Source organism: Stegodyphus dumicola, chromosome 5 (genome assembly GCF_044657685.1).
Source record: "Stegodyphus dumicola isolate Sdum_Otavi_A_Nest chromosome 5, ASM4465768v1".
In the NCBI taxonomy this organism is placed as follows: Eukaryota; Metazoa; Arthropoda; class Arachnida; order Araneae; family Eresidae; genus Stegodyphus; species Stegodyphus dumicola.
Window position 1 is genome coordinate 102,588,081 of NC_140772.1, and position 21,741 is coordinate 102,609,821.

The following is a 21,741-nucleotide window of genomic DNA, read 5'->3' on the forward strand; positions in this document are numbered from 1 at the left end:
TTTTCTTTGAACCTTATTGTTGATGATCTAATTTAAGAACAGAAGAACTTGCTTGATCATCAAATAGAATCCACTGTTTACAATAATTATTCAACCGACATAAAGTCTTCATAAAGAAATTAAATTTTGATTTGAAATTTCAGTAAATGCAAACCATATACCTAACTGTTTAAAATAATATTAACAGAAGTTAAAAGCATGTAACTTATTGTTTGTTATGGCTAAAAATATTTATAAGCTTTAGATAAAGCAAAATGATAATATTAATCACGTAAGTAATTAACTGTACATCCAAATTATTAAACAACAAACTGTAGGTATAAAAACATTAAAAGAATGTGATATAAAATTAAAAGACAGAGCAGAACAAATACTTAAGTAAATCTGGAAATTAAGGATTTAATTCTTGAATTAAAGGATCTCAAAGCTGAAGCCAAAAGTAATCAGGAATACAGACATTACCTGTGTAAAAATGATTGTTATAAAATATTTATCGAAATTTCGGATAGCAATAAAGCAGATTTATTGGTGAACAGGAATTATTCAATTATTTCACCTAAGAAACATAAGAAACTCAACATAAATTTACCAAAATTACATGTTTTTGTACGTTTTGACAGTGGTTTTGAAAAATATCAAGAATTTTGGGCATAATTCAGGAATGGTGTTTGTTGAAATGAAATTTTATCTAAAGTAGGTGATTGTAGTTAAAAAAGTTTGTGATCATACTGAAGACAGCAAACAGAATTAAATAATTATGCACCTTATATCTTCAGACATATCTTCCTTTGTAAGTTTCCAAAATAAAGCAGAAAATGGAGTTCTTAAAGAATTATCAGGATCTACATGAGCAGCACCAGTAACACCCACCTTACCTGAAATGAAAAATAAATATATTTTAAAAAAAAATCCACATGATAAATATTTCTGCTTGTATTGAAATATACAATATTAAAATAAATATACTTGTGAAAAAGGAACATATGGTGTTATTCCAGTTCACTGCAGCAAAATGAAGAACTGTGCACATATGTTCATCTTTTACCATAGGAGGGACACCTTTTTCAATTAAAAACTGTGCAACCTATTAAAAAATTAAAAAATGTACATTAAAAACAACATTGCTGAAATGCATATATATGAAAAATGAGATAATTTTTTCATGATACAAGAGTGTGGGTACTATAATTTCGGATAGATAAACCGTGGTTAACATGCACTTAAAAGTTGAAAATTTAGGTCTGCAGCATATCTGAAGAAATTTTTTCATATTTCTTTAAAACTCCTAGTTTATACTGTAAGTTATGCACTACTAGATATAGAATTACCTGTGATATTTTAACATGATACAATCACTCAGGTTGCACAAAGACAGCGCATCTAATTCTAATCCAAATCAAACTTGCCTAAATACAATAGGTGGCACTCCACCGTAATGCATGTGCTTTCTGCTCCGTAGTTTTGCTTGCTTACTCCAATGACCATTCTGAAACAGACTTCATTCCCTCACGTATTCTAGATGGATCAGCAAAGCTTTGCATGAGGAGATTGCCTTGTGGGTCCATAAAGCATGGAAATCAGTTCGAGCTGATACAGTCATATTAGCTTTTATTAAATCAGAAATCATTGATTGAATAAGAAAATGATGATATGACATTGGAAGAAATGATTTAGAGCAGAGTGATGACAATGGTCTTGATGGTCATTCGTTTATTTAATGCTGTCATTGACGAGTCAGATTTTGATGGTTTTGTATAAATAAATGTAGTTTACTTTAAATTATAAAATTCTGTTTAATTATCTATTTGATAGTCTACAAGAAAATCAGCAGAGTTCATTTTTGGGAAGTTCACGGTAAGACATTTATTTTTTTATTCATTTATATATTACTTTTATAGTTATGTTATAAATGTTATATGATAATTAAGATGATTACATCATTATAGAAAAGAATTACTAAATAAATGAATATTAAGTGCCATGTTTGCTACAGGATGTAGGGTGGTGCAACATATATGATGAACTTTTTTTTAGTAAATTATTGTGTGTACCGTAATTTTTATACACATATGGGTTTTTCAAGATCTTTTTCTTAACTAGAATGTTAACTAGAATCTTAATTAGAAATGCACAAAATGTTTCAATGGTACATTACATTTTTGACGTTACTATATTTTATAGGAAAAACAAACAGCTTTTTAATTTTTACAATCAGATTGTAAAAGTTAGTATGTATATATATATATATATATATAAAAGATCAAACTGTAAAGTTAAATACTCTCCTAATGTGCTTACATGCATATATTTGGAATTATTATTATTTTTTTTTAAATTTGAAATCACGTTGTTAAAAGCCAAATTATAGATAACATGCATATAAGAAAAACCTTCCTGAAAGCATCAACAAGGAAGCACACACTAAGTACACTAAGGAAATTGTAATATAAAAATAACCAAGATCACCTTATAAAAGCTTATGTACATTTTCATATAAACCTATTTAAATTTTAAATTACAAGAAAGATATCAAAGCTAATATAAATTGCAGCAAATGAACAAGAATGCATTCACTGGGGGAAAAAAAAAGAAATAATGTACTTATAAACAAATAAAGGAAGATAGTCTTGGGAGACGATGTTATAAACTACGAAGAAAAATGCAAAAATACAGTGGGTGTTCATGAATTTTTGTAACAATTTTGACTTTTAATAACTGAATTTAAATATCAATTTTAAAATTCAAATGTGGCTGGCATCAAATTGGAATAAGGTTTAATTATCATCTGCAGCATTAGAAACATTCTTTTTTTAAAAAAAAAAGTCACTGAAAAATAAACAATGGATTGAAGGCTATATTGCTGCACTGTCCAAAGAGAAATACTCTTATTCAACTATTAAAAAAAGATGTGAAAAGCATGGTTTTAATATTTTTATATGTAAAATAAGTGTCATGATTAATATGAAAGGAAAGAAAAATTAAAGTTTACATCTCACCAAGAAAAAGGCAAAACATGCACACCCAACAAAGGTATGTACAGCTGTTATTAAATCTAAACTCACATTTCATATTTCAAAGGAAAATCCAGCCCCCTAAAGAGCTATTGCAAAATCTAGGTATCTTCCATAGGAACTCTGATCAAAATTATAAAATCCGATTCAAAGCTAATCAAAAAAAAACAAACAAACAAACAAAAAAAAAAAAAAAAACACGATGTTCATCACCTAATGCCGAAACATGTTTCTCAGCATAAGACTATGTGCAAATTGCTATATGAAAGTTACTTGGCAGGTGAAAAATGGAAATATATAGTTACAATTTATGAGGTTTGTATATACCTACCTGATTGCAACAGAAAAAGAGGAGAAAAAGACTATGTTGGTTCAGAGGAAAGAAGGAAAGTTTTTCTAAAGGTTTTATGGTTATTACTGGATTCTCTTATAACAGAAAACTTAAAATTAGTAAAACAAATTTACAAAAAACGTCAAAAATAATTCGGATTACTGTTAGAATTATGTTTTAACACCTATTTTTAAAGAAAATATTCCATTTCTTTATCTAAACAATGTTTGCTGTGTTAAGTTCAATCAGGATAAATCTTCAAGCCATACCTCTAAACCTACTGCTCTTTATTTTTGAAAAAAAAAAATGAGAAAAAAAGGGGGGTTGAAGGTATTCCCTCTAAATGCATCCCACTTAAGTCCCCTGATGTGTCTCCTATGGATTAGTGTGCATTTGGACTTTTAAAACAAGCTCTTTATAAGCGGCATCCCAAAACATTGCATGAAACTCTGGAAGATTGTGAAGGAGGAGTGGAATAAAATCAACCTTGATGTTTTATGAAAAGGATGTTTATCTTGGAAATCAAGATGCAATATGAATAGTTCAACAAAAGAGCTATAAGACTGAACATATTAGAAAATAAAAATTTTAAGGTTTGCTTATATATAAACTTTGCAAAATTGTTACAAAAATGTGTGAACACCCTCTGTGATAAATTTATAAATAGAAATTCAGCAGCCTATCTTTTCTTCAGAACACTAATGACAATTCATGAAATCCAATGACTTTGCTTTATATTATTAAGAAGAACAGAAAAGAAAGTTTTAATTAATAAAAACAATACAAATTAAAAGTGAAGACACAATGAAATTCATAAACATTTTTAGATTGAAAATTTTTAAAAAATGAAAAAAGATTACTTCACTGCAAAACTCCATGCTTTGGAATTTTCCCTTTTTTAAATGTTTATTTGTGTACATGTACACATTTATTTTTTCATTACTTTACATTCAAACAAAATTTACAATTTAAGCAAATTTCAATTGCTTATTACAGAGTACCAGTTTTTTAATATATATATTTCATGCTTACAGACAAACTTAAAACTTTTTAATAAAAAAATAAGTTTATTAAGCAGAATTTTATTTAATAATAATTCAGATCTTATATACATAAATTCAAGTCGTCTGTCATATGTACACGTGCACTTGCACACACATGTAATAGTTGTTGGAAGACCTACATTTGCATACAATTAGTAATAAATAGTCAGCTTAACTGTCATCTGCCATAAGACGAATGTTTTCATGGAGGATTTTCTAAAGGAAACTAGACATATTCATGTTACATATAGCAGGAAGGGGGGACAGCTTGTTCACTGGGAGTAGAAACAGAACAAATTAGAACTGAGCAACCATATTCACTAAGTCACTAATGAGGTACATGGTATTTAGCCAACTACATAACATGCACTATATGTAATTATGTCACATGGATGAAATTCAGAAGTTATAAATTACATTCATATTATAATTACCTTAATTTGAAGATCAGGGCAATAATCAGGAATAGCCTCACGAGCCAAAACATGCAGCATACTTCGTCTTTCATTATATAATAACCAACTATGCTTTATTCTTCCAATTAGCTTTAGAGAAACATTGTACTTGCGTGTCCTTAAAGAAGCCTAAAATTTAAAGAAGTTACACAGAAAATAAATACAGATTATAACATAACTAAGCTACTTGTAAAAGACCTAATAGCAGTAATGTCAAAATTTAGCTCTTGCACAAATATTTTATAATATAGTTCATATCAGCTTTGTACACTTGTACCAAAGATATTATTACTTATGGCACACATACATAAATACATGGATCATTCAGTGGAAAATCTGTAGAAATATTTTAAATTGTATGCACGACGAAAACTCTTGTATATCAAATATGCAAAATATATCTTCTGTTACCAATGGGTGATGTTGGCACACCTCCCTCATACACAGGAACTGGAGAAACAAAATAAGATGACAACAATCAACAATGCACAAAATTAAGTACTATCAGATTTTTACTTATTGAAAGCATAGAGCGATTCAAATTCAGTCTTGCTACAGGTGTATAAGCTGTACATAAATGAGACAGCAGGTTGAATTAACAGCCTCAATAGGGTTGTGATTGGCTCCAGTATTCATAGCAATCAATGAAGACACAGGAGAATGCAGGCATGGGCAATCATGACATGCAAAAGTCAAAGTGGCATAATGAAGCTGCTGGTATTACTACTGGATGCATGTGATAGATCAAGCCATAGATATACAAAAGTTATCTTCTGTTACCAAAGGGTGATGTTCGCACACCTCCTGCATGCACAGGAACTGGAGAAACAAAATGATAAGATGACAGCAATATTTCAACAATGCACAAAACAAGAATAATGAAGTACCATCCGATTTTTGCTTAGTGAAAGCATAAAACCTACAAAGATTCAAATTCAGTGCAGCTGCAGGTGTATAATCCATACACAAATGAGACAGCATGTTGCATGTTCATTTAATAGCCTCTATAGTATTGAGATTGCCTCCAGTATTCATAGTAATGAACACAGAAGAATGCAGACATGGTAAATCCTGATATGCAAAAGTCAAGGTGGCAAAATCAAGCTGCTGGTATTACCACTGGATACAAGTGATGGATCATGCCATCACATCATTCATGAAGAACACAAGCTTGCAGAAGATGGACACCTAACACTCTATAAAATCATAATAAAAGAGACACATCAATACTTGCCAAGGGTTCTTATATCTCTGCAGGAACAATGGTGAAGCATTTCTGCAATGTAATGATACCGGGAAGACTTTTGTAAATCAGAACAAAAATGACAAAGCATAAAGTGGTAGAACTTCTTTCCAAAAAACTGATAAAGCTATGACTGTAGGAATCTGATGGCAAAGTTACCACATATACACACACATGTATAAGTCAATCTCCCTACCTGGCTTTTGAGAAAAACATACTTGTCACATGAGCGGTAGCAGCAAAAAAGCATGCCAATGTTCTTGCTAAAATTTTACTCATAATTTAGCAAATTTTTTTTTATTTCCATTTTAGTGAATGATATAATTTTATAATATATACAAAATTTCCAGAGAATTTTATTCGAATCCTTCAACTTCTCATTCAGAGTCAGAATTGCCAAATAAATCCCGAATTTCTTGTCCATTCATTGGCAAGTTGTGATAAATTTCATCACTCAATTCATTACTGCTAGTGTCATTATGATCACTTGGATAAATTGAATCCATTGGTGACCCGTTATGTGTACTGACTTTTAATAACAAAACTGACAGTATGTCTTCTTTTACAGAGAAATTTTTTACATTGGTGGTAACCAATGTTAAAAATATTTACTTGAGCTATACTGCAGATATCTGTTGATTCATCACACTGTTAACTTAAGAAAATATATTTTTACTAGTTTTCTGAAATATATTTTTACTAGTTTACTAGTTTTCTGAAATATATTTTTACTCTTTTACTAGTTTTCTGACATTTTCAAACATAACTTCTATTCTATCAGCGATGGAATTTCTGGATAATTTGATGACTCGGTAAGCTAACATAACTTCATTCTTATTAGTCCAAAGGGGCTTTGACCCTGAAGGACTACTGTTTTCATTTTGCGATTTTGCGTTGGTTCACTATAAATGTTCGCTTCACTTTTCATAGTGTCGCCACCAAATGTTAGAGTCTTGCATTATATTTGATGAAATAAAATAATGAAAAATATGAAATAAATGTATGTATATTTCTCACATTATGATAAAACAACAGTACACAGAACCATCGAATTTTGAATGATGTAATCCTACTGCGAATATGGGCGTGTGAAAGCCCAAATTTGAAATTTTGATTGGCACCACTCCACTGTTACTGTGCCGCTGTGGGATTAGCGTGATTTCAAGTCAATCAAATGGCTTCTCTCTGCATTCTATATCCACTTAACAACATTTAGCTTCAACCCAAATCTTAAATCAATTACCATAATATAAGAGTGAGGACCTCTTTACTAATTTTGTAATCTTAATGTGACTGTTACATTTTAAATGTCATTGATATCAAAAACAGGTCTTTTACAAAAATTCATATAATTTTGATTGCTTTTCTTTACATCCCCCCCCCACAAACTTCTACTGCAATGTACTTAACACCCTGTTGGAAAACTTTGTATACAAATTGATCTTGAAATTACCAAATTAACACTGCATGATAAAAGAAATTATACCTTAAAAGGTGAAAAGTTTTTGATACAGTACAAAGTCCGAAATCCGGACCTCAAAATCATCACCAACATTTTTCTCCTAGAATTTACGCATACGTATCTAATCCTCCCTTCCGCACATAATAAAACATCTGGAGAGTCTTGATTCTTAATTTCACTTCGACACTAAATAAAATACCTTGTTATTGAAGAAAAAGACATTTTAGCATAAATTTGTATGATCAGTAATTTGGCTCCGTTCCCGCCTATCTGCTTTTTGGCACACAACTCAAACCGAAACATTCCACATAGATACATCGTTGACCCTACGCCAACCTGGCGAATCATTATTTATTATACTTTCATTTCATCACCGCATGTTTATCAAAACATGACAAATTGAGTAATAACTCATGTAGCAATGCCTAAACATTTTTTTTGTTAGTAATTGAATAATAAAGGAGTATGGTAACCTTTTATGTTGACATAAGCCTTGCCAATGATTACGGATTTAAGTTGTTATTGTTGACAAGAAAAAATTTAACAAAAATTTCTTTCCATATGCTAAAAATCAGGGTGGTGGAGTCGCAGTCAGGCAGATTTTGGGATAAAAGGAGACAGAGCTGGAGTCGCTAAAAACAGGTCGACTCCAACTCCAGTTTTTGTAGGACAGTTTGAATTTGAAATGAAATTAAAATTAATTGAAAAAATTAATGACAAGCTGAGTTATTATTTTTTATTTATGAACTGTATACATTAATAAATAGTTATTTTCTATTTTATTGACCTATTAATAAATAAATATAAGAGAGGAGGATGGATGTGATATTTGCCATTAGTGATTAAACTGATTCATTTAGTTACTTCATTTAGTTACAAATTTCACTGGTAAATTTAGGTAAGTAGCAATAGCAGCAAGAACTCCTAAAATTAATGCCATTCTTAGGAAGCGAGCAGGAAAAGGAGCAATTATTGATCAAGCAACATGATAAAGAAGTACACATTTGATGATAAAAAAGGCTTTTAGAATTAAGGTCTTTTTTAGAAGATGTAGGTAACCCTAATGATACGCTAACAGAAAGACTGTGGAATGATCTTGTAGAATCGGAAACTCTTCTTTCTACACCGTATATAGCCACAAAATGCTGCAATCTGAAGAATTGACAGGAGGGGAGAATGGAAGAACGAGATGTTTGTTCTTTCTGAAATGGAGGGTTTATTGCAGAAGGAATCATTTCTTCAATGAAGAAATGAGAAACTAATTTGCTAGACAATGAGATCTTGCTGGGTTCAATATATGTAGATCCGAAACACCGAATTATCTTGGCTGACTAACAAAGGCAAAGAAAGCCATCTATGAACTTAATTCAAATCAGGACAGTCAAACTGCAGACATTGCAATTGAGTCTCTATCATCGTCTTCTAGTGATGAAATAAATTTTAAGAAATATTTTTGGATAATACTGAAAAGGCTTAGGCAAAGTGAATGAAAATAAAGAACCAAGAGTGTTTAGATATAAAAATGAAAAAATACAAAGTTTCTGCACGGCCTTTGAAGAAATAAAGAAATATGATTACCCTTGCCAAATACCTCTTTTAAAACTTATAAAAATCTATCCTGAAAAGTTAAAAGAAGTAGCCCTAACAGTAACAGTTCTTCCTCCTACTCAAGTTAGTGTGGAAAGACTCTTCTCAGCTCTGAAGTTTATCAAATCGCATCTAAGGGCTTCCAACAAAGATCTTGCTGAAGCTATACTGTTTCTTAGAAATAACTAATGCCAGTTTTTCCATTTCATAATAAATGCTAATAAATATAAATAATTTTCTATGCCATCAACTTTTTTTTCCTGTAGCATCTATTACTTATTTTATATTAAAAAAATAAGCTATAACCTATGAGTATTATATGTTTACATATACATATATATATGAGGGAGTCAGAGTTGAATCGGAGTCTTTAAAATTCCAGGTGTCAAATTCAGAGTTGGAGCTGCTCATTTTCACTACCGACTGCACAGCCCTGCTAAAAATAGATTTTGTTAATGATACATATAGATCAAAAGATCACATTTAGTGCCATTTGAATTAAGAATAAATGAATTGTAATCACATAAACCCAGAACCGGCAGCAGAATTTAGAGAAGACAAAATTTTTGGAATTTAGAGAAGCACTGAGTAACATAATTAAGGGATGATAAAATTCTTAGAATTTAGGGAAAGCACTGGGACCCAAAATTTAGAGCGTAGCGAGGCGCTTGGTTGAGAATTTAGCACCGCCAGAGACTGCATCAGGCAGCAAAATATCTGGCGGCGGCACTCAGTAAGCTTAAGTATATTCGGGAATTTATTTTAGGACTCAGATAAACCTTCAGCATGTGCAAGAATTACATGTACGTATAATAAATAACTAAATTAACACAATTCAGGCTTAAGTGTCTCAGTGCACAATATAAACAAGATAATATTTAACAAAATATTTTGTCCTTCATTGCCTGCTACATGGCCAATAATGTATAGCGGAAGCTGTTGAGCTAGGCTAAAATTATACTTTACTGATTCCAAGGAATTTCAGTTAATATAGCAGATTACAATGTTCCTTAACTTTCTGATTTGATCCAGCATATTATTTTTTGCATTTACTAAAATTTGAACTTCCTATTATGTCAAAAAGAGTTTCTAATTCTGGAGTTCCAACAGGATCTACAAAGTGAAAGCATGTGTTGATGTTAATTAAACAAAAAGTGCAATTGCTGCCAAAAAATGGATACATGTATATCCGTTTCAAAATTATGCGAAGAATATGGCATTGGAAATTCAGCTGCGTATGACATAACAGAAAAGGGAACTTTATGAAATTTTGATGGATTTCAATCGCAATGAATAACAAAAAAATTATTCGCTAAAAATGAGGATCATGATAAAGTGATGATTAAATGATCAGACAGAGACGCAGTGAGGGTGTGCCATTAATGGGTCCAATGCTAATGTCCCAAGCCGAAATATTTCATGAAAAAATGAACTTAAAAACTGAGTGCACGCATTCGACAGATTGGTTAAGCAAATTTTAAAATCACTGTGCTATAATGCAATTTAAAATTTCAAGTGAAAAAGCTTCAAACCCTATTTGCAGATGAACTCATTGAACACATTAATAGTGAAACGTTACCTCCAGGACAAATTTACAACACTGATGAAACTGGTCTTTTCTGCCAATATGTACCACGAAATACCTTGGCAACCTCTACAGAAAAGGCTTCAACTGGTGTCAAAGGTTCCAAAGCAAGACTTAACAATTCTAGCATGAGCAAATGCTGCAGGAATGTACAACTGTAAACTTGTCATAATCGGAAAAATATATGACCTCGCACATTTAAAGGAGCAAAGATTTTCCTCGTTATAATATTGCACAAATAAAGCAGCATGGATGACTCAAGCATTAATGAATTGATGGTTTGAAAATCATTTCATACCCGAGGTTCAGCAACATTTGAATTCGGTTGGTTTACCATATGACGCAAACATTGCCCTGAATGTAGACAAGTGCTAGGCTCACACCTCAATTAAAGTTTTAGTGAAAGATAATGTATCTGTATTATTCTTTTCTACAAATCATATGCCCATCAGTCAGCCTATGGATATCGGAATAGTGCGTGAACTGAAATACAAATATAAAGTAGCATTTTTAAAATCCATGTTAAATTTCTTGAATAATGGCAAGATTGTTCAAGAATTTTGGAAATATTTTAACATAAAATCTGCTGCGTGGAGCATCGCAAGATCGTGAGAAGATGTGTCTCATGATACCTTAAAAAATGCTTGGTATAATTTATGACAAGCTACCTTATTTCCTGGTTGGGATGATGATGATGACAGACGGGAATCTGAAGGCTTTCGAATATCGCAAACCACAAGTGAAATTTTCCAATTAATGGGATTTTGCAAAGACATGTGGAGACGCAGTAATAAATGAAGATGATATGCTTTCGAATATCGCAAACCACAAGTGAAATTTTCCAATTAATGGATTTTGCAAAGACATGTGGAGACGCAGTAATAAATGAAGATGATATAACAGAAGTTTTCATTGCGATGACAACACTTCCGATCCATACATTATTACAAATCCCGATTTCATATTTTCAATTTTATAATTTCTACATGCCATCTTCCTAGATTTAAACTTATGTTTCGGAAAAATCCCAAATCCGGAATTGCCGAAGTCCCGACGAGTACAGATCTTGAACGAGTACTGTAATTAACATACACAGAAGAAGCAAATATATTTTCTACCTGTATGAAACCAGCTACTTGCCATATAACTTCAAAAATTCATTCCGTGTTCACTGATCTGTCTTTCACCCAGATTACGAGAAATAACTATGGTGCTGTAAAATGACTGTACATTATACATCAAAGTTCATGAAAATCAAATTGAAAACAAAGCATTCAGTTCAATCTGAAATAACCCATCATAATGTAAGTGATGATCCATGGTTATAAAGCAGTGTTGCAGTGCACCGTCTAATGTAAAATAGTGAGTCAGCTGCTGCTTTGAGTGTTTGGTCTAACTAGAATTCAATTTTCCCTTTTGCCTCTTGGTACATCTCTCTTGCCTCTACACAAGATTGAGAAGGGATCATACTTGCAAAGTGAGCCACATTAAAAGGTCACCCAAGCCCAACCCGGGGCTTGGGTGTCTGTGCATAAGTAGTTGCAATTTCAGTGCAATTCTTATCTCCTACACCCAACCAATCGTCAAATGGGCAATGAGTTTTTGATATTTTCAGTGCACTCCAGAGAAGGATTTGCTGAATAGGAATAAAGTATACCTTCATCCTTTTTGTATACTATTATATTATATTGTTGCATAGCAATTTAATGCTACTTTAAAAAAGGGGGAATATAGTTGACCCTGAAGTATGATTACTTTTATCATAATCTGCTTTTTAAGGAAAACTTACAAATAAGAAATAATTCTTATACAAGAATTATAGTTTTATGCAAAGTTACCTCAACAGCAAGATTCATTCCTTTCCCTTGATGTTCCAATTGATTCATCATCACATACAATATACCTTGCCAATCTTTCAACAAAGCTTCCTAGTTTTGAAGTAAAAATAACAATTACAGTAGAATAAAGCAAAATTAATAAAGCAGGACAGAAAATCCACTTCCTTATTATTGATTTCTAAAAATTACAAGTAAAAAATATTCATAATGCAAACCTGTATTATAGTATGTTTTTCAGGGCTTTCAGGCTCTTTCTTTACGTGTTTCCACACCCAGTTGGATGAATCTACAGTATCTTTTAAATGCAATGGTGTAACAACATCAAGAATACAATGTGCTCCTTGCTGAAGCAGCTGCAGTGCACAACTAAAATAAGAAGGAGAAAATGCTCATCTTAGGAAATATGTTAAAATAATAAGGTTTTATGGGTTATATATTGGGTTGTCGGAAATGTAATGAATCACTTTGGTAAAAGATGGCAAATACTGATTTTTGAAATTACTAGTCTTATTTGCCTCCATGCAATCATTATGCCCTGAACAGTTGAGAGGTTGAGAGTGATGTGCACTAATAAAAATCTTTCTTTATTTTGTTTTTATAGATTTGATAACATATGGACGGTGGAAGAATTAAAGCTGCATATTTTATTGTTAGAAACGGAGGAACACACAAAAACCCTGTAAAAAGTTGCATGAAGTTCACAGTAACAATATTCTACAAAAGTGTTTCCCAAACTTTTTTGTGCTATGCCCAACCTAAGCTATTCCAAAATTCTTATGCCACCATAACATATAAATAATTTTTAATATTCAAAAATTGAAATGCTCACTAAAAAACATGAATGATAGGTTTTTGGAAAGCACTAAGAAATTATCGAGAAAACACAGTAAGTAGACCTTTTAGGATACAATGGAGAACCGAATTAAGTACAAAACAATTTTAATGAAAGATTTTTCTATATTATTTTAATTATAAGTGATTATTTAAATTTAGTTAGTTGCACTTGATGCTTGCTGCAAAAAGATTTTATGTTACATTCCAATTTAGTTAACTTCAGTCTCAAGTCTTCTGTTTGTTATATCCAGCTGAATTCTTAATTCACACTCAGCTAAATATGAGGATGGAAGCGGTAACAATAATTTTCTTGCATATTTGGTTGCATTTGCATATTTGATTTCCTCACAAAACTATGCAATTGCTCCTTTAATATTAACTAAAGTTTTAACAGACTTTATTTTGCATTTCTGCGATTTCTTGACATTGCATATTTAAAATATCAGATAAACCCACTGATATTGGCTGCATCATCCAAGTTAGGAAATATATTTCTTTAAAATCAGAATAACTTTCTTTCAAATCAGCCAATAAAATTTTCAGATGATTGATAATAACACATGTAGCTCCTAATAACACATATAACACATATCAGTGACTTCACATTTTTGCAGCCAATGAAATTTTTTAAAATTTTTGTTATAAATATATGTCTGACATAATTTATTAAAGGTAATAAAACCAAATATCTCTGCTTTTGCATCAAAAGAGTTTTATTTATTCCTTGAAGTTGTTAAATATATTTAGTTTTTTTAAAGGTATACTCTATTTAACTCACAAATGCCTTAACAGATCGGTAACAGATTTTTCATTTCAGGTTTGCCGCTTAAAAAATCACTAAGAAAATAAAATAGTTCTATATCTTTTCAAACAGTTTCCTTTCAAAAGCCATCTTACTTTGAAGTGCAAAGTAGTAGTCTCAAATGATCTTTAATTTGTTCTTCACAAAATAACTTGAAGAGTTCACATTTGGCAATAGCTTTAATAGCACTGATATATCTTATAACTAAGTACTTCATTTAGAACAAGCAAAATGTTTTTTAACTACCAGGTTTTCTCTGTGAGTAACAAAATGCACAAGAGGCATTTTTAGATTTTCATCTTTCATCAATTTTAAGCAACCATCCCCCTCCCTCCATCACATTAGAAACACCACTTACAGCACAGGATGTTATACTTTTCATTGGTATATTGTTGACCTCTAAGTACATTGCTGGCCATCAAAATTGCAACACCATTAAGGAAAGCAAGCACAAAAAAGTTATCTGTTGTACATAAAACAGTATGGCATGAAAACAAAATGATTAAATTTATAAGCAGTTTGGGGGTTTCCAGGGGGAAGGGGGGCAAAATTAGTAGACACAGCTGCCATCCCTGACAGCTAAAATGGTCTTTACTAAGTTAGGCATACAGTCAAACAGGGCTTGGTCAGAACACAATGTGCAACATGTGGTCTTGCATTATCTTGTTGGACGATGGCGTTTGGCAGGATTCGAAGATTTGGTACAACCACTGGACATAAGACATCAGAAATGTACTGATCTGTATTCAAATTACCATCGATCTGAACCAGCGATGTACGTGTCATGTACCCAATGGCTGCACAAACCATCACACCAGGTACAAGGCCCTTATGTCAATATCAAATGCAAGTAGGAGAGCGTGCAGTCTCCTCGGAGCTTCCAGATATGTATACAGCCATCAGAATACTGCTCACAGAGCCGGGTTTCATCTGAAAAGATGACATAGTGCCACTCCTGTATCCAGCTTTGTCGTTTGGCACACCAGGATTGGCGTCTTTCTCTATGCTTCGTTGTCAAGGGAAGACGAAGTAATGGTCATTGTGCTGATAGTCCATGCTGCTGCAAATGTCAACGCAATGTACGAGCAGGTACTGGGCATGCTGCAAATATGCCAATTTTCTGACTAATGGTCCATGATGTGGTTGTGCTGTTTTGCAGAGCTGACCTCACAATATGTGTGTCCTCTCGGGCATTAGTCATAGGAGGGTGTTGAGATTCGGCATGCCGTTCAGTATGACTTTCAGCAACCCACTGATTCCATATTCGCATGACACCAGTGCGATGGGCGGTACCACGGAACGATAATCCACACTCTTTATAGGCAACAATCTTGCCTCTATCGAATTTTAACATTTGCTGGCAAAGTCTTTTTATTATTCGAGACATAATACGATATTCTGAGTAAACCCTGACCTTACAAAGCACTTTCTGAATGAGAAATTCACTACACAACTTTTATTTTATGCAGTGCTTCAGATGTCATTTCTCCCTCTCACGTCGTCTAAATGCGCTGAAATATAAATAATTTTTATATCCCAATCTCTTCTTACTTTCATGTGATTTTGAAGTTCATCAGATTATTCCTTCCTAATATTGCAATTTTAATGGCCAGCAGTTTAATTTTTAAACTCACTATGTATAACTTTGGAGGTAGTGGTGCTTTCTAATGATTTACAGAAACACATTTCTTCAGCAAAATCCCTTTTATCAATATACCTTACGTAAGTTATAAGTACAGCTCCACATCCATTTGCACTGAGAATTTTCTTGTTTTCAGCTTTTCAACAAGTTATATTTAATTTTCCTTGTTCATATCACCTTTTCTTCTGATAACAGTTTTGCTACTTAATGGCATTAAAGCTATGTTGCCTTTTTTCAGAAACATTTTAAGAAATGCTGATATTTGATGGTTTGATTAAATTCTTCCCTACAGTATGACTTTTTCCAGATTTAATAATGAGTAGTTTAACTAGCCTCAATAGTAAGCCTGATAGTTGCATTATTAGGAATACATTAGAAACTTCAATGTTATAAACTTTACTAGACATAAATGTTATAAACAACTAAACACTTTACATAAATATGCCCAGAAAAATTTAGATGCATCAAAAACGACTGATAAATTCAAAAAACAAACAAAACACTGGTGGAAGGTGAAAATGTGCATACATTTATTATAGAAGATCTGGATTTTGCTGTGGTATTACCATACTTTAAATACCCCATAAGGCAAGTAACCACTTACTGCTGAATACATTACTGCAAATGAGAAGGCAAAGATGTCCTTATATGTTCAAGCATTGCCTGAAAAGTACACTGCATGCATTCTCAAATTTTAATTCATTACACCAGCATTGGCATAAGACCATGTTTTCAACTTTTTGTTAAAGAAGTTCTATCACAGTAAATAATCAAGTAAGATTAAATCAGGCAATCAAACATATTAGTACTTCTGAAAACATTAAAATCTTAACTGCATAATTGCTGTTTCATCCTGAGCATACAACAAGTTCTGTCACCTTAATAATGACTTACAACACTTTGAAGAAACATTTCAAATAATGCTCATTTAGGTGCCATTAAAAATTGACATCTAATGCTTCCTTTATAAAAGAAATACAAACTAAATAATGCTCAAATTAATACCACATCAGTCGTCACTTTGTCATTGTAGACTAGACAGGTGCTGTTTTTGAAGCTTCTCTGGGGCTTAGTGTGAAAATTTTGAAAATGTAATGCTGATTTTTGTTGTTTGACTTCTGAATTAGTATTTATTCGGTGTGTTATTGTGTCTTAAAATAATTGATGTTAGTAAACAGAATTACTAAGCCGAAAATTTTGAAAATGTAACGCTGATTTTTGTTGTTTGACTTCTGAATTAGTATCAATTATTTTATTACAGGCACACAGTGCTGTACACAGCAACACCATTCAGCAGGCATTGCATCTATTCATGTTTGAAAAAAGCTGTTTTTGATGCAAAATTTACATCAATTTTTCTTTAATTTTAACACAGCAAAGAAATGACCCATTTTTTTTTTTTTTTTTTTTTTTTTTTTTTTTAAATCAGTACACCATTTTCAGAATAAAATCTAAATAAACATGAGTAGGAAAAAATTTTAACAGTTAACCATCCAGCCATGTGCCTCTTAATTGTTCATTATTAAAAAAAAATTAAGAGAATCATAAGTTTTTAATTATATATAAAAATTATTTAAATTTTGAAGAACTTTTTATAATTTGCATATTCAGAAATGTAAATTCAGAAATAAAAATTCAGAAAATGTACATATCATATAAATTATCCAGCCATATATACAAAACCTCAATTAAATAAGCTTATATTTGTTTTGACATACCTTAGGTATTTAAAGTTTTCTTATCAGTTTTCTTACTTTTATCAGAACTAATACAAACTGAAACAGGTGTGTAGCTTTGATAATACTAACCCTCTGAGCGGCACGGGTTTTTGGATCTGTCATGAAGACCTGCATTCAAAGACACTTTTTTAGCTAAATTTGTATATTTACTTACTTTCTCTTCTATTTTCATAAACTTACATTTATTAGGCTGATATTTATATTATTAAAGAATGTAAGAAAGCAAAATATCATAAATTATAAGCTAATATATAAAAAATGACAAAAAATCTCATGACCAGATAAAGCCAGCGATAACGCTCAGAGGGTTAACAGTACTTGCTAAAATATATTTGTTGCCCGTACTTAAATGTTGATTTGTACCATTTCAATAAAAACGTAATTCATATTCAAAATATTCTAATGTTCATTTACATAATCATAACACCTCAATTCCAACAGCATAAAAAATACATAATTAGCTGAAAAAAAGTGAAACTACCTTTCATGTCCATTTTTAACTGCAAGACCTAAAGCTGTATTGCCATCTTTGTCTTTGGCATCAAGATTTTTGTAATACTGGAAATAAATGAACAATATTAAAAAAATAACGCTATGTTTCTTGACACATATATGACTTTTACATAGCAGTGAAATATTACCTTAAACAAATTTAGAACAGATATAGTAGCTCCTCGATATCCAGCACAATGCAAAATTGTTTGTCCAAACTGGTCTGGTACATTCATAGTCTCAGCTTCTATCGATCCTGTTAACAGCATGGTTATTTCTACTGGATCAATAGGAGATGTATCAAAAGGCCTGGAAGAATAAAACATAGAGATGAATTAAAAAAAAAAAAAAAAACTTTGCAAAGAAAGAAAAAAAATCTGAAAGGGTCTCAGATTTTAACAGTTGCCCAAAAGGGTATCTTAAGGTCTTTCTACACACTTGCAGAGCTTGCAATCTACCAATCTGCTGATGTACTCACTCTTCCTAGCCTATTTTTCTCTTTTTAGCTTTATTATTAAGCAGCATTTTCTTCACACTTATGTCATATACAACTCAACAGCAAAATTACAAAAATTTTAACAGCAGCATGTGTTTAGAATTCCTCATGAAGTTGTTATGTATTGGCATGCATTTCCTTTTCTTTTTTTTAAACTCTTCTCTGTTTATCATACCAATGTACTTGGTAAGATGATTTGCAAAACTTTTTTTGTCTTTTTATTATGAACATTTTGTGTGTTAAATTTATTAATTAAATATCATGTTCTTCACACTTATGCCACATAAAATTCGGTTGAATAACAACTTCATAAAATAGTTAAAAATAGCACTTTTAGAATTTCTGATATGGTCTCATGAAATGGAGATAACAATGCTGTAATCTGTACAGCGTTGGCACTGCTTGCTTTCAAATCACTGTGTTAGTTAAAAATTCAGTAAAACATTATAAAATATGAAATTCAAAATTCAGGCTTCCAGGTGCATATGTTTGGTTAGCAGACTGTTTTATTCAAATTTTGATGGCCCTAGGTAATGTCATTTTTTTTTTACAGAGTAAGAAACATAAATATATGTTCGTGAAGATTATTCATTACTTAATGTCTTTAAAAGTAATACAAGGCGATATTTCATGGCAACAATTTGAAAAGAGACTTATGCATTTAAAGTGATACACAACTAAATCTTTTTTCGAGACTGATAGCCTATTTGTGATAATGCCTTTATTTGGTAGCTAGTTAAAAAAAAATTTAAAAGACAATTTTTTGTCACCTTCCAATTTTTCTGAAAGCATAATGAAGAGGAATTCGTTGTCTACAATCTCTAGCATCTGTCATTGCACCAAAACCCAGTAAACACTCTTCAATTGCATAGCATGAATCACTATCACTACCAGATGAGTTCACAGACAAATGGAGAGGGGTTCTTTGCTTATCATTACGAGCATTTACATCTGCTCCAGCTGTTAAAAGAACTTTTCCAGTCTCCAGAACATCTAAAAAAAAAAAAGTATTTATACCACATTTTAGTTATCAAGATACAAGAGACAGGGTTAAAATTTTCAAACTTAAAGATGGCTATAAAATCAAACAAAAGCTTTAATTTATTGTAATTATGATAAAGCAAATTCTCACACTGAAACATAATATATTAAAAAAATACTAAGCAAGATTAATGTAGATTAAAAATTTTAAATAGTTTAATATGCTCAAGTATAAATTTCAGATTGCTTTCATTTGAACAAAATTAACCATTTTGTTAAAATAAACTATTCCCATCTAATTAGTAAACTGCTGTAAATTAAACTCTTTTACACAGTTATACAGCTTATTATATACACTTGTAATATATTTAATATATATCTGCAACCTCTTCTACAGGGCTGCCACACAAACAGGAAAATGAAATTCCCTGACTTTTCCAGGCGTGTTTTAAAAAAATTCCAGTCTGTCCACTTAATGCACTTTGGCAGGACTGAGAGATAAATTAATTATGGTACCACTTTGAAAAACAAAAATTTCCCAATTACACATGACTTATCCTCAAATCATTAATTAATATATAACTACAATAGTTGTTTTCTACACTAACGATTGAAACTACACTAACGAAGAATTCTGCCGAATCTGGATTAAAAAATGTCTTTTTTTTACAGACATTTTGCAGCTAAACAAAAGGAAGAAATCTATTTAATGATATTTTAAAGCAAATTCAGGTATTTTATATTTATTAAGAAGCACACATAAACAAAAAATATGTGCATTAAATTTTGCAATGGTATGTCATCATATTGCTGGAACTAGTTTCATTTACAATCTGTGGAGAAAATTGCCTGAAATTTGAAAGGGTTATTAACTAATAATAAATGAATTTAGAAAAGTGTTGCCAGTCAAACAGGAGAATGAAATTCCCAGACCTTTCCAAGTTTTCCAGGTGTGTTTTAAGAAAATTCTAGTCTATCTGTTTAGTGTGCATTGGCTGTGCTGAGAAGTAAATTAATTAGGGACCATTTGAAAAAATACAAAATTTTGCCAATTACATATGACATATATATATATATATACACAGAGAGAGAGAGAGAGAGAGAGTATGTATAATCCCTAAAGCATTACTATTATAACTATAATAGGAGTTGTTTTCTCCACTGAATATTGAGATTAGAATCTGCCCATTCTGGATTAAAATATGTTTCTGCAAATATTTTGCAGCTAAACAAAAGAATGAAATCTATTTAATGGTATTTTAAAGTAAATTCAAATATTTCATTTTTATTTAGGAGCATACATAAGCAAAAAATATGTGCATTAAATTTTGTGATAGTATGTCATTATATTGCCAATCTATCTTTACCCTTCAGCCTTTAAAGAAATTTTCTTAGCTTAACTTCTGTCCACTTTTTCTTATCTCTATCCTTATCATCCTTCACCTTTATTTGGTTCATTTACATTTAGAGCAGCCGAAGAAAGTAGTTAAAAAACTATCGAAACCAGTACTGCAAAAAGTTTTTTTTAATTTACACTGTTTCTTAATGTTAAATTTTTGTTTTTGATTGTTATTCAGCGTGATATTAAACTAAATTAATAGGAACGTATTTTCTTTTGTTCAACATGCACTGCACATGGGCATGCAAATCTCTCGATTTTCGAGGTTACTGGAAACTTGCTTTGCCTTTCTAAAAGACAATCTTATTAGAGCTGCAAAAATCGGCTCTACGCCAGCTGTCCGAATGATACTCACACTATACATAACTCGCCAGTAAAGAGATTGTTTACAACACTGGCATAAAAATCTCTTGTTTGGAGGATTGCCCTATGAAATTCGATGACTTTCCCAGATTTTGACTAAAATATTTACATTCGCTGACTTTTTCCGGTAGCATGGCAACCCCGTACTTATTTCTAAAAATGGGTGGAAGTATTTTTACACATAATAGAACAAAAAAATAATCAGAGCTTCTGAACTTCTTATATTATCATTAAAGTAATCCTTCTTTTCATGAGGTAGGATATACAGAGTGCTCAGAACTTTATAAAAATAAATGCATAATATCAAATAATGTTCCAAGATATGTTAAACAATTTAAATTTATATCCTCTACTTTCTCAAAACAATAGCATATGTAAATACAATTGCAGTAAAATATTTAAAGAGAAATATAGGGTATTTGTTGATGAATAATAATA

The 21,741-nt window shown here is 31.4% G+C and overlaps 1 protein-coding gene across 3 annotated transcripts in view; it reads right to left on the reverse strand.

The window, feature by feature from the left end:
* LOC118190076 (poly [ADP-ribose] polymerase tankyrase-like) overlaps nt 1-21,741 on the reverse strand; it is a 346,106-nt gene that overhangs the window by 88,727 nt on the left and 235,638 nt on the right. For all 3 annotated transcript variants that reach the window (XM_085816925.1, XM_085816923.1, XM_085816924.1), the window contains 8 exons: nt 19,331-19,553; nt 18,214-18,373; nt 18,054-18,130; nt 12,771-12,921; nt 12,556-12,645; nt 4,820-4,969; nt 967-1,084; nt 764-875 (listed from right to left, as the gene is read on the reverse strand). In XM_085816925.1, coding sequence (XP_085673051.1) covers nt 764-875; nt 967-1,084; nt 4,820-4,969; nt 12,556-12,645; nt 12,771-12,921; nt 18,054-18,130; nt 18,214-18,373; nt 19,331-19,553 — 1,081 coding nt within the window. The remainder of the gene's footprint in view (nt 1-763; nt 876-966; nt 1,085-4,819; nt 4,970-12,555; nt 12,646-12,770; nt 12,922-18,053; nt 18,131-18,213; nt 18,374-19,330; nt 19,554-21,741) is intronic.